This window comes from Bos indicus x Bos taurus, chromosome 7 (assembly GCF_003369695.1).
Source record: "Bos indicus x Bos taurus breed Angus x Brahman F1 hybrid chromosome 7, Bos_hybrid_MaternalHap_v2.0, whole genome shotgun sequence".
Classification (NCBI taxonomy): Eukaryota; Metazoa; Chordata; class Mammalia; order Artiodactyla; family Bovidae; genus Bos; species Bos indicus x Bos taurus.
The window spans coordinates 109,486,048-109,504,757 of record NC_040082.1 but is presented as its reverse complement, the minus strand read 5'-3'; the positions used below and the strand labels follow the sequence as shown (position 1 = coordinate 109,504,757).

The 18,710-nt window shown below is 39.4% G+C and overlaps 1 protein-coding gene across 6 annotated transcripts in view; it reads left to right on the top strand.

Annotated features, from left to right (window-relative positions):
* MAPK9 (mitogen-activated protein kinase 9) overlaps positions 1-18,710 on the top strand; it is a 68,144-nt gene that overhangs the window by 26,174 nt on the left and 23,260 nt on the right. For all 6 annotated transcript variants that reach the window (XM_027548483.1, XM_027548478.1, XM_027548479.1 and 3 more), the window contains exons 3-5: positions 1,523-1,652; positions 6,339-6,397; positions 9,319-9,457. In XM_027548483.1, coding sequence (XP_027404284.1) covers positions 1,523-1,652; positions 6,339-6,397; positions 9,319-9,457 — 328 coding nt within the window. The remainder of the gene's footprint in view (positions 1-1,522; positions 1,653-6,338; positions 6,398-9,318; positions 9,458-18,710) is intronic.

Below are 18,710 nucleotides of genomic sequence, written 5' to 3'. Positions count from 1 at the left end.
TCTCCTGGAGTTGAAGCTAGGAGTGGGGAACGTGTGTCTGCTCAGGTAATTCAGAATTAGTTCATTTGTCTCATTGGACAAAAAATTCTTTGTCCAAAAAAAGATTTGTCTGTTTTTAAATTCTTAAGACTGAGATATATATGTGCTTCCCAGGTGGCTCACTGGTAAAGAATCTGCCTGCAATACAGAAGACTTGGGTTCACTCCCTGGGTCAAGAAGATCCCCTAGAGAAGGAAATGGCAACCCACTCCAGTTTTCTTGCCTGGGAAATCCCATGGACAGAGGAGCCTGGTGGGCTACAGTCCATGGGGTCACAAAGAGTTGGACACAACTCAGCAACTAAAACAGCAATTTTATGTATACACACACATACACGTATAAGTGTACAAATCACACACATATATTAATGATTTGTTTCACAGATTTAATTTTAACATTTTGTAATTCATATGAATATTATATTTGCATATGGGCATGTGATTTTACGTCTGTATACCTGTACACATAATGTGAACTGAGTTAAAGAAAAAACAATTTCAAAGTAACTTGACAGCTTTCCATTTTAAAAAGTTAAAATTGAATTGAGTTTCTTGGCAAACAGATTATTCACAGAAGTGAATAAGTGTAAACAGTGTGGTAAACTGAATAGAATAAATAGAAACAGTGTTTTAAATGGTGCTTAGGTTCTCAGATGGTCTTTAGCAGCTTTGAACCGCCAATGAAGAGCCAGAAGGTAACAGTAACAGCAACTGATGCCAGTGCTAGCTTGAAACTAGTACACAAAGTATTCAATTTTTCCTGTGTATTTTTTCTAGGAAAATGGATCGTAAATTTCAGCTGGGAGCTTGATATGCTAGAAACAGACCCTCTAGAAGATTTTATTTCTTACCATAGTATTAATAATATGAAGAGGTATTTCTAGTAGAATTTTGTATATATAGCAATTGCTTATGTTAGGGATTTTGTATCTTGGGGATTTACCATGAGTTCAGATTTTGGCTTCTGCTTTCTTTTTAGATTCTTTCATCTAGGAAAAAAACACAATCAATCAAAAATTAGATTTATAATATTACATTCTTCTCAGGAGCTCAAACCATTTTCTCCACTGTGATATTCCAAAATATACTTATGTTTTATTTTGTGATACCAGTGAGTTTTTTCAACTTATTGACATATTTAAACTGAAGATTTTGTTTCCTGACCAGACGTATATGCTCTATAGTAAATTACCTGGTTCTGAAGATAGTAATCTCAACTAACATAATGAGATGTCAGTGTGCAAAGAGTTGCTGAATCCCATCCTAGCTGCAGCTGCCAGGTCAGTCCTACTGAAAGGAGTCAGTTCCTCCTGCACTGTTAGCCAGCTCACTTTGCTCTTCATGTGCATAAGTACCCCGAATGAAAGCAAGCAGATGTTTCCTTATTTGTTACTCAGTTAGATAACATATTGAATGTACATTCTGCATTGCTGTATTTTCCAGAATTATCCTAATGGGTTGCTTATTATATTTCTTAATTATAGTGCTGCTTTTGATACAGTTCTTGGGATAAATGTTGCAGTCAAGAAACTAAGCCGTCCTTTTCAGAATCAGACTCATGCAAAGAGAGCATATCGTGAACTTGTCCTCTTAAAATGTGTCAATCATAAAAATGTAAGTAATGTCTGTGTTTCCACTGTATACTTTAATGTCAATAATATGTGATAATCTTCCAGGTCTTTGAAGATACAATGAGTTTAGACCTAGAGTAAGCTAGTGATAAAAGTACTATTTAAATGTTTATATTTTATTGATAAAATTGTTAATCAACATTGGGGATATTGAGTCAACAAAAGGCATCGTGGTCCATAGGAATTTAGGTCACTCATTAGGAATGGGAATGTTCTTGTTACCATTTGGTTTTCCCTATTTCAGTGTGATAAAATGGCAAGAGTATTGACCTGACAAATTGAAAAATAGTTAAATACTTTTTAGGAAAACAGTGTTCTATAAGTAGCTTTTACATATTCATATTTATGGAAATAATTGTTATTAGATGATGCTTTATTCAAGGTAGTTCTACTTGGCACAGAAATCAAAGCCTTGTACATTGTAAGGAAAAAAAGTATATCTCTAGAAAATGAGGTACTCAGTCACGTTTCATGTTCTTTAGCTGATCCCTGAATATTATGTGGAACATGATTTTGATAGCCTTGCTATGTTAGAAGATTATAAGATGGTAAGCCTAGGAGGGGCTTTGGAGACCCCCTCCCATCTGACTTCTCTTTGTTGCAAAGTTGAGGGGATAAGTATCTTAAGATTACACTCAGCTCCATATGGCTCCTTTTGTTGTGACATTTCTGCTGGATTTTTCTGGTGTAGGGACAAAAAACTAAGATAATTTCAATCTTTTGAGTCTGTGATTTGAATTTGTTTTTAGTTTCTCCAATGCATGTTTTATTTGCTGTTCAGTTGCTAAGTCATGTCCAACTCTTTGCGACCTCATGGACTGCAGCACTCCAAGCTCCCCTGTCCTCCACTATCTCCCAAAGTTTGCTCAGATTCATGTCCATTGAGTCAGTGGTGCTGTCTGTCCATCTCTTCCTCTGCTTCTCCTTTTGCCTTCAGTCTTTCCCGGCATCAGGATCTTTTCCAATAAGTCAGCTCTTTGCATCAGGTGGCCAAAGTATTGGAGTTTCAGCATCAGTACTTCCAAGAAATATTCAGAGTTGATCTCCGTTAGGATTGACTGTCTCATCTCCTTGCAGTCCAAGGGGCTCTCAAGAATCTTCTCCAGCACAACAATGTGAAAGCATCAGTTCTTTGATGATAAGCCTTCTTTATAGTTGAACTCTCACATCTGTACATAACTACTGGAAAAACCATAGCTTTGACTTTATGGACCTTTGCTAACAAAGTGATGTCTCTGCTTTTTAATATGCAGGTTTTTGTGTCTAGGTTTGTCACAGCTTTCCTTCCAGGTAGCAAGCATCTTTTAATTTCATGGCTGCAGTCACCGTCTGTGGTGATTTTGGAGCCCAAGAAAAGAAAATCTGTCACTGATTCCATTTTTTCCCTATCTATTTGCCATGAAGTGATGGGACCAGATACCATGATCTTAGGGTTTTTTTTTTTAATGTTGAGTTGCATACCAGCTTTTTCACTCTCCTCTTTGACCCTCATTAAAAGGTTCTTTAGTTCCTCTTTACTTTCTGCTATTAGAGTGATATCATGGCATATCTGAAGTTCTTGATATTTCTCCCAGCAATCTTTATTCTAGCTTGTGATTCATCCAGCTCAGCATTTCACATGATGTTCTCTGCATATAAGCTAAATAAGCAGGGTGACAATATACATCCTTGTTATACTCCTTTCTCGATTTGGAACCAGTCTGTTGTTCCATGTACAGTTCTGTTGCTTCTTGACCTGCATACAGGTTTCTCAGGAGACAGGCAAGGTGGTCTGGTATTCCTATCTCTTTAAGAATTTTCCACAGTTTGTTGTGATCCACACAGTCAAAGGCTTTCACGTAGTCAATGAAGAAGTAGATGTTTTTCTGGAACTCCTTTGCTTTCTCCATTATCCATCAATCATGGCAATTTGATCTCTGGTTCCTCTTTGAAACCCAGCTTGTACATCTGGAAGTTCTCAGTTCATGTACTGCTGAAGCCTAGCTTGAAGGATTTTGAACATAACCTTGCTAGCATGTGAAATGAGCATAATTGTACAGTAGTTTGAACATTCTTTGGCATTGTCCTTCTTTGGGATTGGAATGAAAACTGACCTTTTAGAGTCCTGTGGTCATTGCTAAGTTTTCCATATTTGCTGCCATAATGAGTGCAGCTCTTTAACAGCATCATCTTTTAGGATTTGAAATAACTCAGCTGGAATTCTATCACTTCCACTAGCTTTGGTTGTAGTAGCTTCCTAAGGCCCACTTGACTTTACACTCCAGGATGTCCGGTGTCTGGTTCTGTGTATTCTTGCCATCTCTTCTGTTTCTGTTAGATCCTCACCATTTCTGTCCTTTATCATGCCCATCCTTGCATGAAATGTTCCCTCGATATCTCCAGTTTTCTTAAAAAGACCTCTAGTCTTTCCCATTCTATTGTTTTCCTCTATTTCTTTGCATTGTTCACTTAAGAAGGCCTTCTTATCTCTCCTTACTATTCTCTGGAACTCTGTATTCATTTGGGTATATCATAAAAACAAAAGTAAAAAAAATTTTCTTAAAAAAAATTATGGTGGAATGTTGCTAGATCTCATGTACATTAATGAACATAGATATAAACCATTTTTAAATAGCTACATAGTACAAATGCACAGTAATTCATTTAATCAATTGTTTATTATCAATTAAAATAAATTTATATTTTAAAAAATTAAAAAAATAAAACATAAAAAAAACACAAATATTTAGATTGTGTCTAATTTTTTACTACTATAAGCAGTGCTGCAGTGAACATCCTTATACAGGTGAATTCTTTGGCCAAGATTCTGGGTCCAAAAGTATGCACATTTCTGATTTTAATATATACTGACAAATTGACCTCAAGGAAGACTATCAGTTTTACACTTTCATTGAGTATCTGAGTATGGCTTTTATTTCAGAATACTCCAGAACTACATATTGTTGATTTTTTTTGTTTTACCTTACCAAACTGATAGATGACAAATGATACCTTATTTTTATTTGTGAGGTTGATTTTCTTTCCATATCTCTACCAGCCTTTTATTTTTATTTCTTGAGAGTTTGTTTTCCATGGCCTTTGTCCATTTTTCTCTAGGACTGTTGGTTTCTTTCAATGCAGGAGACGCAAGAGACTCAAGGGGGGGAAAAAAAACTGGATTCACGCGTCAGTCTTTACACCAAGATAAACTTAAAATGAAACAAAAACTTAAATCTAAGTCATGAAATCATGAAACATTAAAATATTTATAAACATATCCCTTGCCAATGCAGGAGATGCAAGAGACACAAGTTTAATCCCTGAGTTGGGAAGATCCCCTCAAGTAGGAAATGGCAACCCATTACAGTATTCTTGCCTAGGAAATCCTATGGACAGAGGAGCCTGGTGGGCTACAGTCCATGGGGTCGCAAAGAATCAGACATGACTGAGTGACTGAGCACACTTGTCTTATGCATTTAGAGAAGATCTTTGTATATTAAAGCTATCAATCCTCATGTCTTTTCCATTTGACCTAATTTGGGTTGTTTTTCAGAGAAGGCAATGGCAACCCACTCCAGTACTCTTGCTTGGAAAATCCCATGGACGGAGGAGCCTAGTAGGCTGCAGTCCATGGGATTGTGAAGAGTCGGACACGACTGAGCGACTTGACTTTCACTTTTCACTTCCATGCACTGAAGTAGGAAATGACAACCCACTTCAGTGTTCTTACCTGGAGAATCCCAGAGACGGCAGAGCCTGGTGGGCTGCCGTCTCTGGGATCGCACAGTCTCTGGGATCACACAGAGTCGGACACGACTGAAGTGACTTAGCAGCAGCAGCAACAGGTTGTTTTTGCCCTAGATTTTTGTCGTTGAATGTCATCAAGTCTTGTAGGTTTCTTGTCATTCTTAGAACAGACTTTTCTACACCAGAGTTGTCTGAATGTTTATCCATATTTTCATGTTTCATGGTTTCATGCCTTAGATTTAAGTTTCTGTTCCATTTTAAGTCTATCTTGGTATAAAGGTTAAAGTATGAATTCAGTTTTCTTTTTGCCCCTTGGCTATCCAGCCACTCCAATCTTCAGTCTTTTATACTGAATAATTCAACTTTCCCTCAGTCATTTGAAATGATTGAGGATGTGTTTTTAATGCTCAAGTAGCAGAATTCATTGTTTAACATTGGAGTACCAGGACCAAAGCCTGCGATGGGGTCAGTTTTTGAACCCTCTTTAGGTAAATACATAATACTGTGAGGCATTTCATCTTTATTGTACCAAAATATAAGCTTAGCCCTCATATTTCAAAACTTTCTTGAAATTTGCACATTGTATTTAAGTTTTCAGAGTTAACATATTGCTTTATTTAGTGTTTTTCTACTTATAATTGATACTTTTTTATGTTCAAAGCTGGAAAGCATTATGTGTCAAAATTCTGTAATAATAAGTTACCAGGGACACATAAAAGTGATTTGATTAAAAGTGCATCTTATTTCCAAGGCGAGAATCCTAATCATTTAACTTTTGAAATGCTGTATGATAGAATATTCTGGTAAAAGCAGTAACAATAATAAAATTTCAAAGCTCTGCTGTGATTTTTTTCCTAGTTTTTAATACATTTTAATGTTAAACTTAATTTTTATAGTCAAGTAGACTTGTTTGACATACTGAGGTTTAATTTTCTCTTTTCAGATAATTAGTTTGTTAAATGTGTTTACACCACAAAAAACTCTAGAAGAATTTCAAGATGTGTAAGTATAATTTTTATTCAGTAATACACTGTGCATGAAAGACTGAGAATTTAAGAGAACATGACTGCTTTTTTTAACTTAGGAAATGCAGACAACATAATACATTTTAAAATGATATCTTAGCCACTTTTCACTATGAAATAGAAATAGTAAGGAAAACAAATAATAATATTTGTGCCTATGGACTTCTCAGGTGGCTCTAGTCATAAAGAATCCGCCCACCAATGTAGGAGACGTAAGAGATCCTGGTTCCATCCCTGAGTGGGGAAGACGCCCTGGAGAAGGGCATGGCAACCCAGTCCAGTATTCTTGCTTGGAGAATCCCTCGGACAGAGGAGCCAGGCAGGCTACAGTCCACAGGGTTGCAAAGAGTCAGACACTACTGAAGCAACTTAGCATACACGTGCTTATCCCTAGACAGTTATCATTTTTACAACACATAAAGGATGACTGAAAGTGGATTCCTTGGAGAAGACAGTGCCATTAATGCTGCTGATTTGCTTTACTGAAATATAAAATGTTTTTCTCTAGTCCCCTAAAATCCAGGATTGTAGGGTTTAGGGATTTATGGTTGTTATATGAAATGGGTAAGTGACTAAATATTGTATGTTTTCCAAAATCTGAAATAGAATTGTTTTACTAACAATGAAATGAAATATTAATTTATTATTTAGATATAATGCACAACTTTATCTTAAATTTATTGGTTTATTCATTCAACAAATATTTGACTGCTAGAAATTCCCTGGCAGTCCAGTGGTTAGGATGCCATGCTTTCAGTTGCACAGCCAAAAGGAAAATTTGATTGCCAGCTGTGTGCTAAGCACTCTCTTGAACTTGACATACTTAGTGACCAAAACAGGCAAAAATTCCTTTCATTATTTAAGAATTGTGGATGATCATATTTCCTCCTAGAGCTTGAAGGAAAACCAGGGAAGATAATCAACATAACAAATAGGGAAATTATGTCATTCATTAGAATGTGGCAAATGTGGAAGAAACGAAGCTGAGTGAGGGATCAGAAGTGCTGGGGTTTAGGAGTCAGGCTGCAGTTTTAAGTAGGATAGTTAGGGAAGGACCTCATGGGATTGGTGACATTTGAAGAAGCCTTGAAGGAAATGAGGGGGTTAGTCCTACAGATATTTTGAGAAAGGTAGTATCAAGATAGAAGGAATGGGCTTCCCTGGTGAGTCAGTGCTAAAGAATCTACCTGCCAGTGCAGGAAGCAGGGGTTCAGTCCCTGATCCAGGAAGATCCCTCATGCCACGGAGCAACTAAGCCCGTGTGCCACAACTGCTGAGCCGGCTCTCTAATACTTGGGAGCCACAGCTACTGAGCCCAAGTGCTGCAGCTACTGAAGCCCACAAGTCATAGAAGCCGTGTTCCACAAGAGGAGAAGCCACTGCATTGAAAAGCCCACGCGCTGTAGCAAGAGAGTACCTGCTGCTTGCCGCAACTGGGGAAAACCTGTGCATCAGTGAAGATCCAGCACAGCCAAAATTAAAATAAATGCAGTTATATTTTTAAAAGATAGAAGGAACAAGCAGCATCAAGGAGCAGACATGGGAGTGTGCCTGCTGTGTGCTCTTGAAGAGCAAGAGCCTGTTTGGCTGGATCGAAGGAAGCAGAGGAAAGTAGAAGAGATCGGCTCAAAGAAGTGGCAGGGCCGACACTGCTGGGCCTCTCGGCCGTTGTAAGGACTTCCCTTCTCAAGTAAGACTTTCAGTAGAAGACTGAGTGTATCTAACTTACATTTTAAAACAATAACTTGGTTTCTGGACTGAGAATCCACTGTATGGGGTGGAACACAGAAGACCAGTCAGGAGGCTACTGCAGTAGTTCAGGTGAGAGATTATTGTGGCTACATTTAGACCAAAGGGGTGATAGTGATGGTAAAGGCATGAGATTGGATGTCGACACTGTTTTGAAGATAGAACCCCAGTGCTTGCTCTTAGAGAGGCTTTGAGAGAGGCTCTGTGTGGTTTGAGAGAAGGAGTTGCTGAGAACAACATTTGGAATTTTGGCTCAGGTGCTCACCAGAAGGATAAAAGTTCTCTCAACTGAGATGAGGAAAGCTACAGGAAGAACAGATTTGGGGGTGGCGTAGAATCAGGAGCTCAGTTTTAGACAGGGAGTCTATTGGGCACCCAAACTGATCTGTGAAGCAGTCATTTAGATAAGTGAGCCTGGAGTTCAGGTGGGATGTCTGGGTTGAATGTATTAATTTGAGAGTTGACAGTCTATAGATGGTATTTAAAGCCTTGAGATCAGAAACCAGAGAAGATCGTCGTGACTATGAGTACAGTAGAGAAAAGAAGGCCAGGAACAGGTGCTGGCCTGTTCTTCTTACTCCAACAGTAAGAAGCCAGTGGTAAGAGAAAGTCATGGTCAGCCAGGATTGTAGGACTAGCCACTGGGTTTAGCAACACGGAGGTGTCAGGAACCTTTAAGACAGTTTCAGCGAAGTGGTAGGGGCAAAAGCCTAATTAAAGTGAGATTAAGGAAAAATGGGAGAAAAAAATTGAAGATGATGAGTGTAGATACCTCTTTGGGGAGTTTTGCTTGCAGGAAGACCAAAAATACAGGATCGTAGCTGGTAGGGGAGGTAAGGTCAAAAGTTTTCTTAAGATGCAAGCAGTAATGGCATGGTTTCTGTATTGGTAAGAATGACCCAGTAGCAAAAAATTTTAAATATAGGAGACTTTGCATGTTGGAGATTCTATTTACTATGATATAAAAATTGCTTCTTTTCAAGATAGCTTATAAATCAAGATACCTAATGAAAGCAAGTTATCTTTTTACTTTAGCCAGTACAGTGACTAGGTATGAAGTTATTTCTTTTTTATAAAGATTCTGATTTGATACCATGAAGGAATTTGGATAATTTTCATGTGTACACGGCTGATCATTTATTTCCTCAGGTATTTGGTTATGGAATTAATGGATGCTAACTTATGTCAGGTTATTCACATGGAGCTGGACCATGAAAGAATGTCCTACCTTCTTTACCAGATGCTCTGTGGTATTAAACATCTACATTCAGCTGGTATAATTCATAGAGTAAGTAGTGATACTGTGTTGGTTTTTTTCCTTTTAATCAAAATCATTTTGTTATTGTAATCTTCAGATACAAAAAAACATTTTTAAAAAATTTGTCAATGTTGAAAATCCAAATAAACTTTGGGATCATGTTACTTTCTCAAAGACTGTTGAGATTAGAAGACATTTGTGGAATGCCTGATTTGCCTGGGCCCATCTGAGCCACCCTGGGTGCAGATATGAGCCAGCTGCCCAGACTCATATACAGAAAAATGCTTCTTTTTTTTTTTTTTTTTTTAAGTTTTTATTTGGAAATAATGTAAAACTTAGAGAAAAATTGTAAGAATAGGACAAAGAACTTCCAAATACTATTTACCCAGATATCCCTGGTGTTAACAGTTTTGTCATACTTGAAATCTTATTTTTAGTGCAAAGAATTTGAATTTGGGGTGGGGGAAAGTTAAAGGCCAAGTAGTATATGATACAGTTGCTCTAGAAGTTTTATATGAATTATTGCCCAAGTATTCATTTCTTACACTGTAAAATTCTACCACTCCAGCATCCGAACCATACCAGTAGGAACTCTTGGAAAGGCTCCAGGCAAACCTCTTGGCTAGGCCAAGGCTGGAATTTGAATGGTGGTGTTGCCTGTCAGGGAGTACATATTTAAAAACCAGAGAGATGTTCTCTAAGCTGGTTTTATGAGCTTTCGTTATTTTTTGATCTGTACCGCTGTGTAAACAGATCATGATAAAGTTTTTGTTTGTTTCTTTGTTGTTTCTTGTTTTTTTTTTAGCAACTGAAGTGTTGAGTGAGGCTAGAGGCAGAGATAATAATAGTTTTATTGAAAGCATTCTTAGCATTCCTTAAATAATTACTGTATTGATTTTGTTGACTGTCTTTTGATACTATGTTTCAATAACAACAAAAAGTTGTGTTTTCTGTGAACTAAAGTCTGTGGGGGGAAGAAGTGAGATAAGAACAATGAAACCTTTTCATACAAAAAAGAACAGAGAGATTTTTGATGGTATAGTAGTAGTAATTCTTTTGAATCTGTTGAGTGGTTCCATCACAGCCACTGAACAGAAGCCTAACACAGTAGCAGAGCCCACAGTTCAGAGAGGGCCAAACCCTTGCCCCTTGTGAACATGAGGCCTGAGGCCTGAGTGAGGTCTGCCACCTGAGACCAGCCCTGGCCCTCCCACTGACTACTGGGGGCCTGCCGCAAAGACTCCTGGCCAGTCTTCAGCCTTTGCTGCTGCCATGTGGTCAGTTAAAATAATATAAATTCAGTTGATGAATTTGCTTTAAAAATAGTGACACTAGTCATTTTAATTAAAAATGAAGATTTCCTAGCATACCATTCTATTTCTTTTCCTGAAACATTCACAGACCTTTATACAAATTAAGGCAGTCTTAATTTCTCTTAAATACATATTGTATTAAAGTCTTGCCTGAGAATAAGTTCTCAGATAATTAGGCTTCATTATTGTTAAGCTTTATTAATTTTGCACAAGCAAACCGTTTGTCTTGCTTGTGTCTCCCCCCTTGGGCCCAGACATACATGGGGAAGCAGTGTCCTCTCGTTTCAGGGGTGCCTTGTAAGAGCTGTAGCATACATGTGCCTGTGTTAGGTGATGTTTGGTCCTTGCAGTGTAGGCCCACACCTGCAGACCAGAAAGTCGCATAGGGTCAAGGAAGTTTTTGGTTTGCCCAGCATGATTTCGCCAACCACATCTCCATCCTATTCATCTCCCCACTGGCTCTCCCTCCCCTTGTTTTACGCCATCCTGCTCACACGTCAGTAGGACTGCAGACTTGGTGTTTGCTTGAAACCATCACATGCACATTGTGGGGAAGGTGGATAAGGCCCCTGTTTGCACACCCGCCCCTCCTCCAGGTCCTGAGAGGTGAACAACCACAGTTACCCTTTAGTGTGTTAATGGTTTCCTGTGAACTTTTCCTGTCCTTTTTCTCTGTATACAATACCATAGATGGAGAAGGAAGTGGCAACCCACTCCAGTATTCTTGCCCGGAGAATCCCGTGGACAGAGGGGCCTGGTGGGCTGCTGTCCGTTGGGTCACACAGAGTTGGACCCGACTGAAGCGACTTAGCATGCATGCATGCATGCATTGGAGAAGGAAATGGCAACTCACTCCAGTATTCTTCCCTGGAGAATCCTATGGACAGAAGAGCCTGGCGGGCTGCCGTCTATGGGGTCGCAAAGAGTCAGGCACGACTGAAACAACTTAGCAGCAGCAGCAGCATATAGACAAAATGTGTTCCACTGGAGAAGGGAATGGCAAACCACTTCAGTATTCTTGCCTTGAGAACCCCATGAACAGTATGAAAAGGCAAAAAGATAGGACACTGAAAGATGAACTCCCCAGGTCGCTGTGCGTGTGTATTAGTTCCTTAGTCATGTCCGACTCTTTGCAACCCCATAGACTGCAGCCCACCAGGCCTCTCCATCCATGGGATTCTCCAGGCAAGAACACTGGAGTGGGTTGCCATTTTCTTCTCCAAAAGGAACTATAGAAAGAAAGTGAAGTCACTCAGTGGTGTCTGACTCTTTGTGACCCCACGGACTGCAGCCCACCAGGCTCCTACATCCGTGGAATTTTCCAGGCAAGAGTACTGGAGTGGGTTGCCATTTCCTTCTCTGCCCCAGGTCAGTAGGTGCCCAATATGCTACCAGAGATCAGTGGAGAAATAACTCCAGAAAGAATGAAGAGATGGAGCCAAAGCAAAAACAACACCCAGTTGTGGGTGTGACTGGTGATAGAAGCAAGGTCCGATACTGTAAAGAGCAATATTGTGTAGGAACCTGGAATGTTAGGTCCATGAATCAAGGCAAACTGGAAGTGGTCACACAGGAGATGGCAAGAGTGAACATCGACATTTTAGGAATCAGCGAATTAAAACGGACTGGAATGGGTGAAATTAACTCAGATGACCATTATATTTACTACTATGGGCAAGAATCCCTTAGAAGAAATGGAGTAGCCATCATAGCCAACAAAAGAGTCCGAAATGCAGTACTTGGATGCAGTCTCAAAAACAACAGAATGATCTGTTCATTTCCAAGGCAAACCATTCAGTGTCACAGTAATCCAAGTCTATAACCCCGACCAGTAACGCTGAAGAAGCTGAAGTTGAATGGTTCTATGAAGACCTACAAGACCTTCTAGAAATAACATCCAAAAAAGATGTCCTTTTCATTATAAGGGACTGGAATGCAAAAGTAGGAAGTCAAGAAACACCTGGAATAACAGGCAAATTTGGCCCTGGAGTGCAAAACGAAGCAAGGCAAAGGCTAACAGAGTGTTGTCAAGAGAACACACTGGTCATAGAAAACACCCTCTTCCAACAACACAAGAGAAGACTCTACACATGGACATCACCAGATGGTCAACACCGAACTCAAATTGATTATATTCTCTGCAGCCAAAGATGAAGAAGCTCTATACAGCCAGCAAAAACAAGACTGGGAGCTGATTGTGGCTCAGATCATGAATTACTTATTGCCAAATTCAGACTGAAATTGAAGAAAGTAAGGAAAATCACTAAACCATTCAGGTATGACCTAAATCAAATCCCTAACGATTATACAGTGAAAGTGAGAAATAGATTTAAGGGACTAGATCTGATAGAGTGCCTGATGAACTATGGATGGAGGTTCATGACATTTAACAGGAGACAGGGAGCAAGACCATCCCCAAGAAAAAGAAATGCAAAAAAGCAAAATGGCTGTCTGAGGAGGCCTTACAAATAGCTGTAAAAAGAAGAGGAGCAAAAAGCAAAGGAGAAAAGGAAAGATATAAGCATATGAATACAGAGTTCCAAAGAATAGCAAGGAGAGATAAGAAAGCCTTCCTCAGTGATCAATGCAAAGAAATAGAGGAAACCAATAAAATGGGAAAGACTAGAGATCTCTTCAAGAAAATTAGAGATACCAAGGGAACATTTCATGCAAAGATGGGCTCAATAAAGGACAGAAATGATATGGACCTAACAGGAGAAGATATTAAGAAGAGATGGCAAAAATACACAGAAGAACTGTATAAAAAAGATCTTCACAACCCAGATAATCATGATGGTGTGATCACTCACCTAGAGCCAGACATCCTGGAATGGGAAGTCAAGTGGGCCTTAGGAAGCATCACTACGAACAAAGCTAGTGGAGGTGATGGAATTCCAGTTGAGCTATTTCAAATCCTAAAAGATGATGCTGTGAAAGTGCTGCACTTAATATGCCAGCAAATTTGGAAAATTCAGCAGTGGCCACAAGACTGGGAAAGGTCTGTTTTCATTATAGTCTCAAAGAAAGCCAATGCTACAGAATGCTCAAACTACTGCACAATTGCGCTCATCTCACATGATAGTAAAGTAATGCTCAAAATTCTCCAAGCCAGACTTCAACAGTACATGAACCATGAACTTCCAGATGTTCAAGCTAGTTTTAGAAAAGGCAGAGGAACCAGAGATCAAATTGCCAACATCCATTGGATCATGGAAAAAGCAAGAGAGTTCCAGCAAAACATCTATTTCTGCTTTATTGACTATGCCAAAGCCTTTGACTGTGTGGCTCACAATAAACTGTGGAAAATTCTGAAAGAGATGGGAATACCAGACCACCTGACCTGCCTCTTGAGAACTCTGTATGCGGGTCAGAAAACAACAGTTAGAACTGGACATGGAACAACAGACTGGTTCCAAATAGGAAAAGGAGGACGTCAAGGCTGTATATTGTCACCCTGCTTATTTAACTTATATGCAGAGTACATCATGAGAAACGGTAGCCTGGAAGAAGCACAAGCTGGAATCAAGATTGCCAGGAGAAATATCAATAACCTCAGATATGCAGATGACACCACCCTACGGCAGAAAGCCCAAGAAGAACTAAGGAGCCTCTTGATGAAAGTGAAAGAGGAGAGTATAAAAGTTGGCTTAAGCTCAACATTCAGAAAACAAAGATCATGGCATCCAGTCCCATCACTTCATGGCAAATAGATGGAGAAACAGTGGAAACAGTAGCAGACTTTATTTTCTTGGGTTCCAGAATCACTGCAGATGGTGACTGCAGCCGTGAAATTAAAAGACGCTTACTCTTTGAAAGAAAAGTTATGCCCAACCTAGACAGAATATTAAAAAAGCAGAGACATTACTTTGCCAACAAAGGTCTCTCTAGTCAAGGTTATGGTTTTTCCAGTAGTCATGCATGCATGTGAGAGTTGGACTATAAAGAAAGCTGAGTGCCAAAAAATTAATGCTTTTGAACTGTGGTGTTGGAGAAGACTCTTGAGAGTCCCTTGGACTGCAAGGAGATCAAACCAGTCAATCCTAAAGGAGATCAACCCTGAATATTGATTGGAAGGACTGATACTGAAGCTGAAACTCCAATACTTTGGCTACCTGATGCAAAGAGCTGATTCACTTGAAAAGACCCTGATGCTGGGAAAGATTGAAGGCAGGAGGAGAAGGGGACGACAGAGGATGAGATGGTTGGATGGCATCACCATCCAACCAATGGACATGAGTTTGGGTAAGCTCCCAGAGTTGGTGATGGACAGGGTGGCCTGGCATGCTGCAGTCAACGGGGTTGCAAAGAGCTGGACACAGCTGAGCGACTGAACTGAACTGAACTGATACCATAGGCATAGATATACACGTTCAGTTTTGCTTACTAAGATATTTTCATAATAAACATAGAATTTAATTACTTGAAAATAAAACAGCCATAATCCTACCACTTTTTTGTTGTATAATTAAAAACAAAGGGAAAGGAAAGTCCCCCAGCCCTCCATTGTCACCTGGAGGAGGCCACTGATGGCATTTGGGTTTTTTCTTCCTGCCTTTACACTGATACATCTTCTTACTTATGTAATACCAGTATATCTGTTTATACTTATGTCCTTTATAACTTATATTTTTAAAAAATAGGGTCATCTTGTACATGATTGTTCTGCAACTTGCTGAATGAGTTGGTCAGTCTGGTTTTTTTTTATTTTTATCAAGGATAACTTATTAAAAAGGTACCCCCACCTCCTCCCTCCTATTTCTCTCTCCCCAGCAGCACTCATTCAGTTCTTCTAGCTGTTATTTTGGTGTTTATATCTTGAAACAATATGATTAGATCTCTATTTGTTGATCTCTCTTCAGTTTGGAACATAAGGTACTGATTTAGCTCTCTCTCACTCCCCTGTCCTCCCAATTAGTTACAGTATAATTGGTTTAGATCAGATGTCAGTTTTACATCATCAGGACCTATAATCACTTTTCACAGTTAAGCTTACATTTATACCATGATTTTATTTCTTTTCCTTTCAAATTTTTGTCCCTAGGGTTAACAACACTTGTCTTTCACTTGTTAGAATTGTGGCCTTTGTTGTTTGTTTGAAGGAGGAAGCAGATTTCCGTGTCTTTACTGCTAATTAAACCCTACGCTTTCTGCCAGGTGTCTAAGTGATCTCTTACTGCAGATGGCTTAACTGTTTCATTGGTTTGATCGTCTTGTGGAACCTCAACCCTGCTCACATCTGGACTGGCCACCCCCATACCTGATACCGAGGCCTTATCCTGGCCTTGCCCCAGCATTTTCCTGAGGGTTTCCTTCACCTCTCTCTGCTTCCTGACCCCCATCTCTCCTTTTTTTTGGTAGGACCTGTCCTCCAATAGCTTCCCCAAAAGTGGTGCCTGGAAAGTAAAGTTTTTAAGTCTCAGATATCTGAAACTCTTCTTCTGCCCTATTGCATGATTAGTGATTTGGTTGGATATGAAATCCTTGGTTATAAGTCAGTTGCCCCTGAGGTATGAGTACTGTACCATTGTGGTGCAGTGCTGTATGGCTTTTGAACTTTCTGGTGCTATTCTTATTACAGATCCTTTGCAGATGCCCTGGTTTGGGTTTTGTTTTTATCTCTGAAAACATCTTTTAAAGTTTATTTCTTGTATTCTGAAATGTTATGGTGATATGCCATCATATGGAAATTTTTTTCATTAATTGTGGTGGGCACTTCAGTCTGGAAGGACATGCCATTAGAGTTCTGGGAACTTTGTATTATTTCTTTCAGAATAGAAATGTGTTCTTTATTCTGTCTTTCTCTGAAGTACCAGTAAGTTGGAGCTCTTTCTTATCTTTAAAAGTTCCTTTTTATAGCATTTTCTTCTTTTTTTTAATTGGAATATGATTGATTTACAATATTGTGTTAGTTTCAGGTGTACAGCCTAGTGATTTAGTATTTTTGGAGATTATATTCTATCATAGGTTGTTATAAGATAATGGTGTAATTCCTTGAGCTGTATAGTATATCCTTGTTGCTTCCTTTATATATCTTCCTAATATGTGCTAGTTTTATCTGTTAATCTCAAACCCCTAAATTGTCCCTCCCCAATTCCCTCTCCCTTTTGTTAACCACAAATTTGTTTTCTATATCTGTGAGTCTGTTTCTATTTTGTATATACATTTATGTGTATCATTTTTTAGATTCCAAGTGATTGATATCATATAGTATTTGTCTTTCTCTGACTCATTTCACTAAACATAATATGCTCTAGGTCCATTTACATTGCTGCAAATGGCAATATTTCATTCGTTTTTACGACTGAGTAATATTCCATTTTATATATATATATGCTTAGTCAATCGGTCATGTCCACCTCTTTGCGACCCTTTGGACTGTAGCCACCAGGCTCCTCTGTCCATGGGATTTTTCAGGCACAAATACTGCAGTGGTTTGCCATTTTTCTCATCCAGGGGATCTTCCCAACCCAGGGATTGAACCCACATCTCCTGTATTGCAGGCAGATTATTTACCTGCTGAGCCATCACAGAGGCCTATATATGTATATATACACACACACACACACACACACACATACATACAATCATACAACACATCTTCTTATTCAGTCGTATTATTAGGCACTTACTTGGGTTGCTTTCATGTCTTGGCTGTGGGAAATAGCATTTTTTTCTTGGCATGAAGGCACTGTCATCTCTACAAGGCTAGAATTTCTTTGAATTTTTTTTCTATTAAATGATAGTTTTACTGTTACAGAATTGTGTTATTTTCTGTTGATCAATCATGATACAATAGTTACATAATCACAATAATAAAAGATGTTTATCAGTTTTCATAATCAATATCCAGACCAAAAAAAAGATAATTACAATTGCAAGCCATAATAGAGACATGATTAACCTAAACAATGTAAGATAATTACATACAATTTGGAGGGGTTAAGTAATGTGGTAAGTGAAAGTGCATACACGCACATGTTTTCATCTACCCAGCTGGTCTGTGTGTTTTGGTTGGTTCATTTAATCCATTCACATTTAAGGTAATTTTCAATATGTATGTCTATATAGTCAAAACTATGGTTTCTCCAGTAGTCATATATGAATGTGAGAGTTGGACCATAAAGAAAGCTGAGCGCCGAAGAATTGATGCTTTTGAACTGTGGTGTTGGTGTTGGAGAAGACTCTTGAAGAGTCCCTTGGACTGCAAGGAGGTCAAACCAGTCAATCCTAAAAGAAATCAACCCTGAATATTGATTGGAAGGATTGATACTGAAGCTGAAGCTTCAGTACTTTGGCACCTGATGTGAAGAGCTGAATCATTGGGAAAGACCCTGATGCTGGGAAAGATTGAAGGCAGGAGGAGAAGGGGATGACAGAGGATGAGATAGTTGGATAGCATCACCGACTCGACAGACGTGAGTTTGAGCAAGCTCTGGGAGTTAGTGATGAACAGGGAAGCCTGGCGTGCTGCAGTTGGACACAATTGAGCAACTGAACTGACTGATGAGAAGTGAAGAAAGAACCAAGATCTTCTGTGGGGATCTGAGAGGTCTGCCTTTACCTTCCTGCGAACCTTCCCCCCCCACCCCCATCCCCTGAAAATCCCTCAGCATCCTGCTCCCTACCCCATCCTGCCTTCTGCAGTACTTGTCATTCAATTCCGCAGCCCTTTCCAGAGTTGTGGTCCACATTATCTCACTGTGGGCCACTCACTGAGGTTGGGATTACTCCACTTGGCCAAGTTGTTTATTCCTGTGTGCTGACTTCCATCCCCATAGAGCATATGAGGTTTTTCACTGAAGGCATTAGTGTGCCATGATGGCATTAGACATGCAGGAGATGCAGGGAGAAGGCCTCTGAGGAAGAACAGAAGGAGGGAGTCAGAGGAGGTGGGAAAGCTGGCGGGGGACAGCACAATCTGACCCCTTGGCATAGAGAGGGTGTGAAGAAGGGTTGGAAGCTGTCTGTTA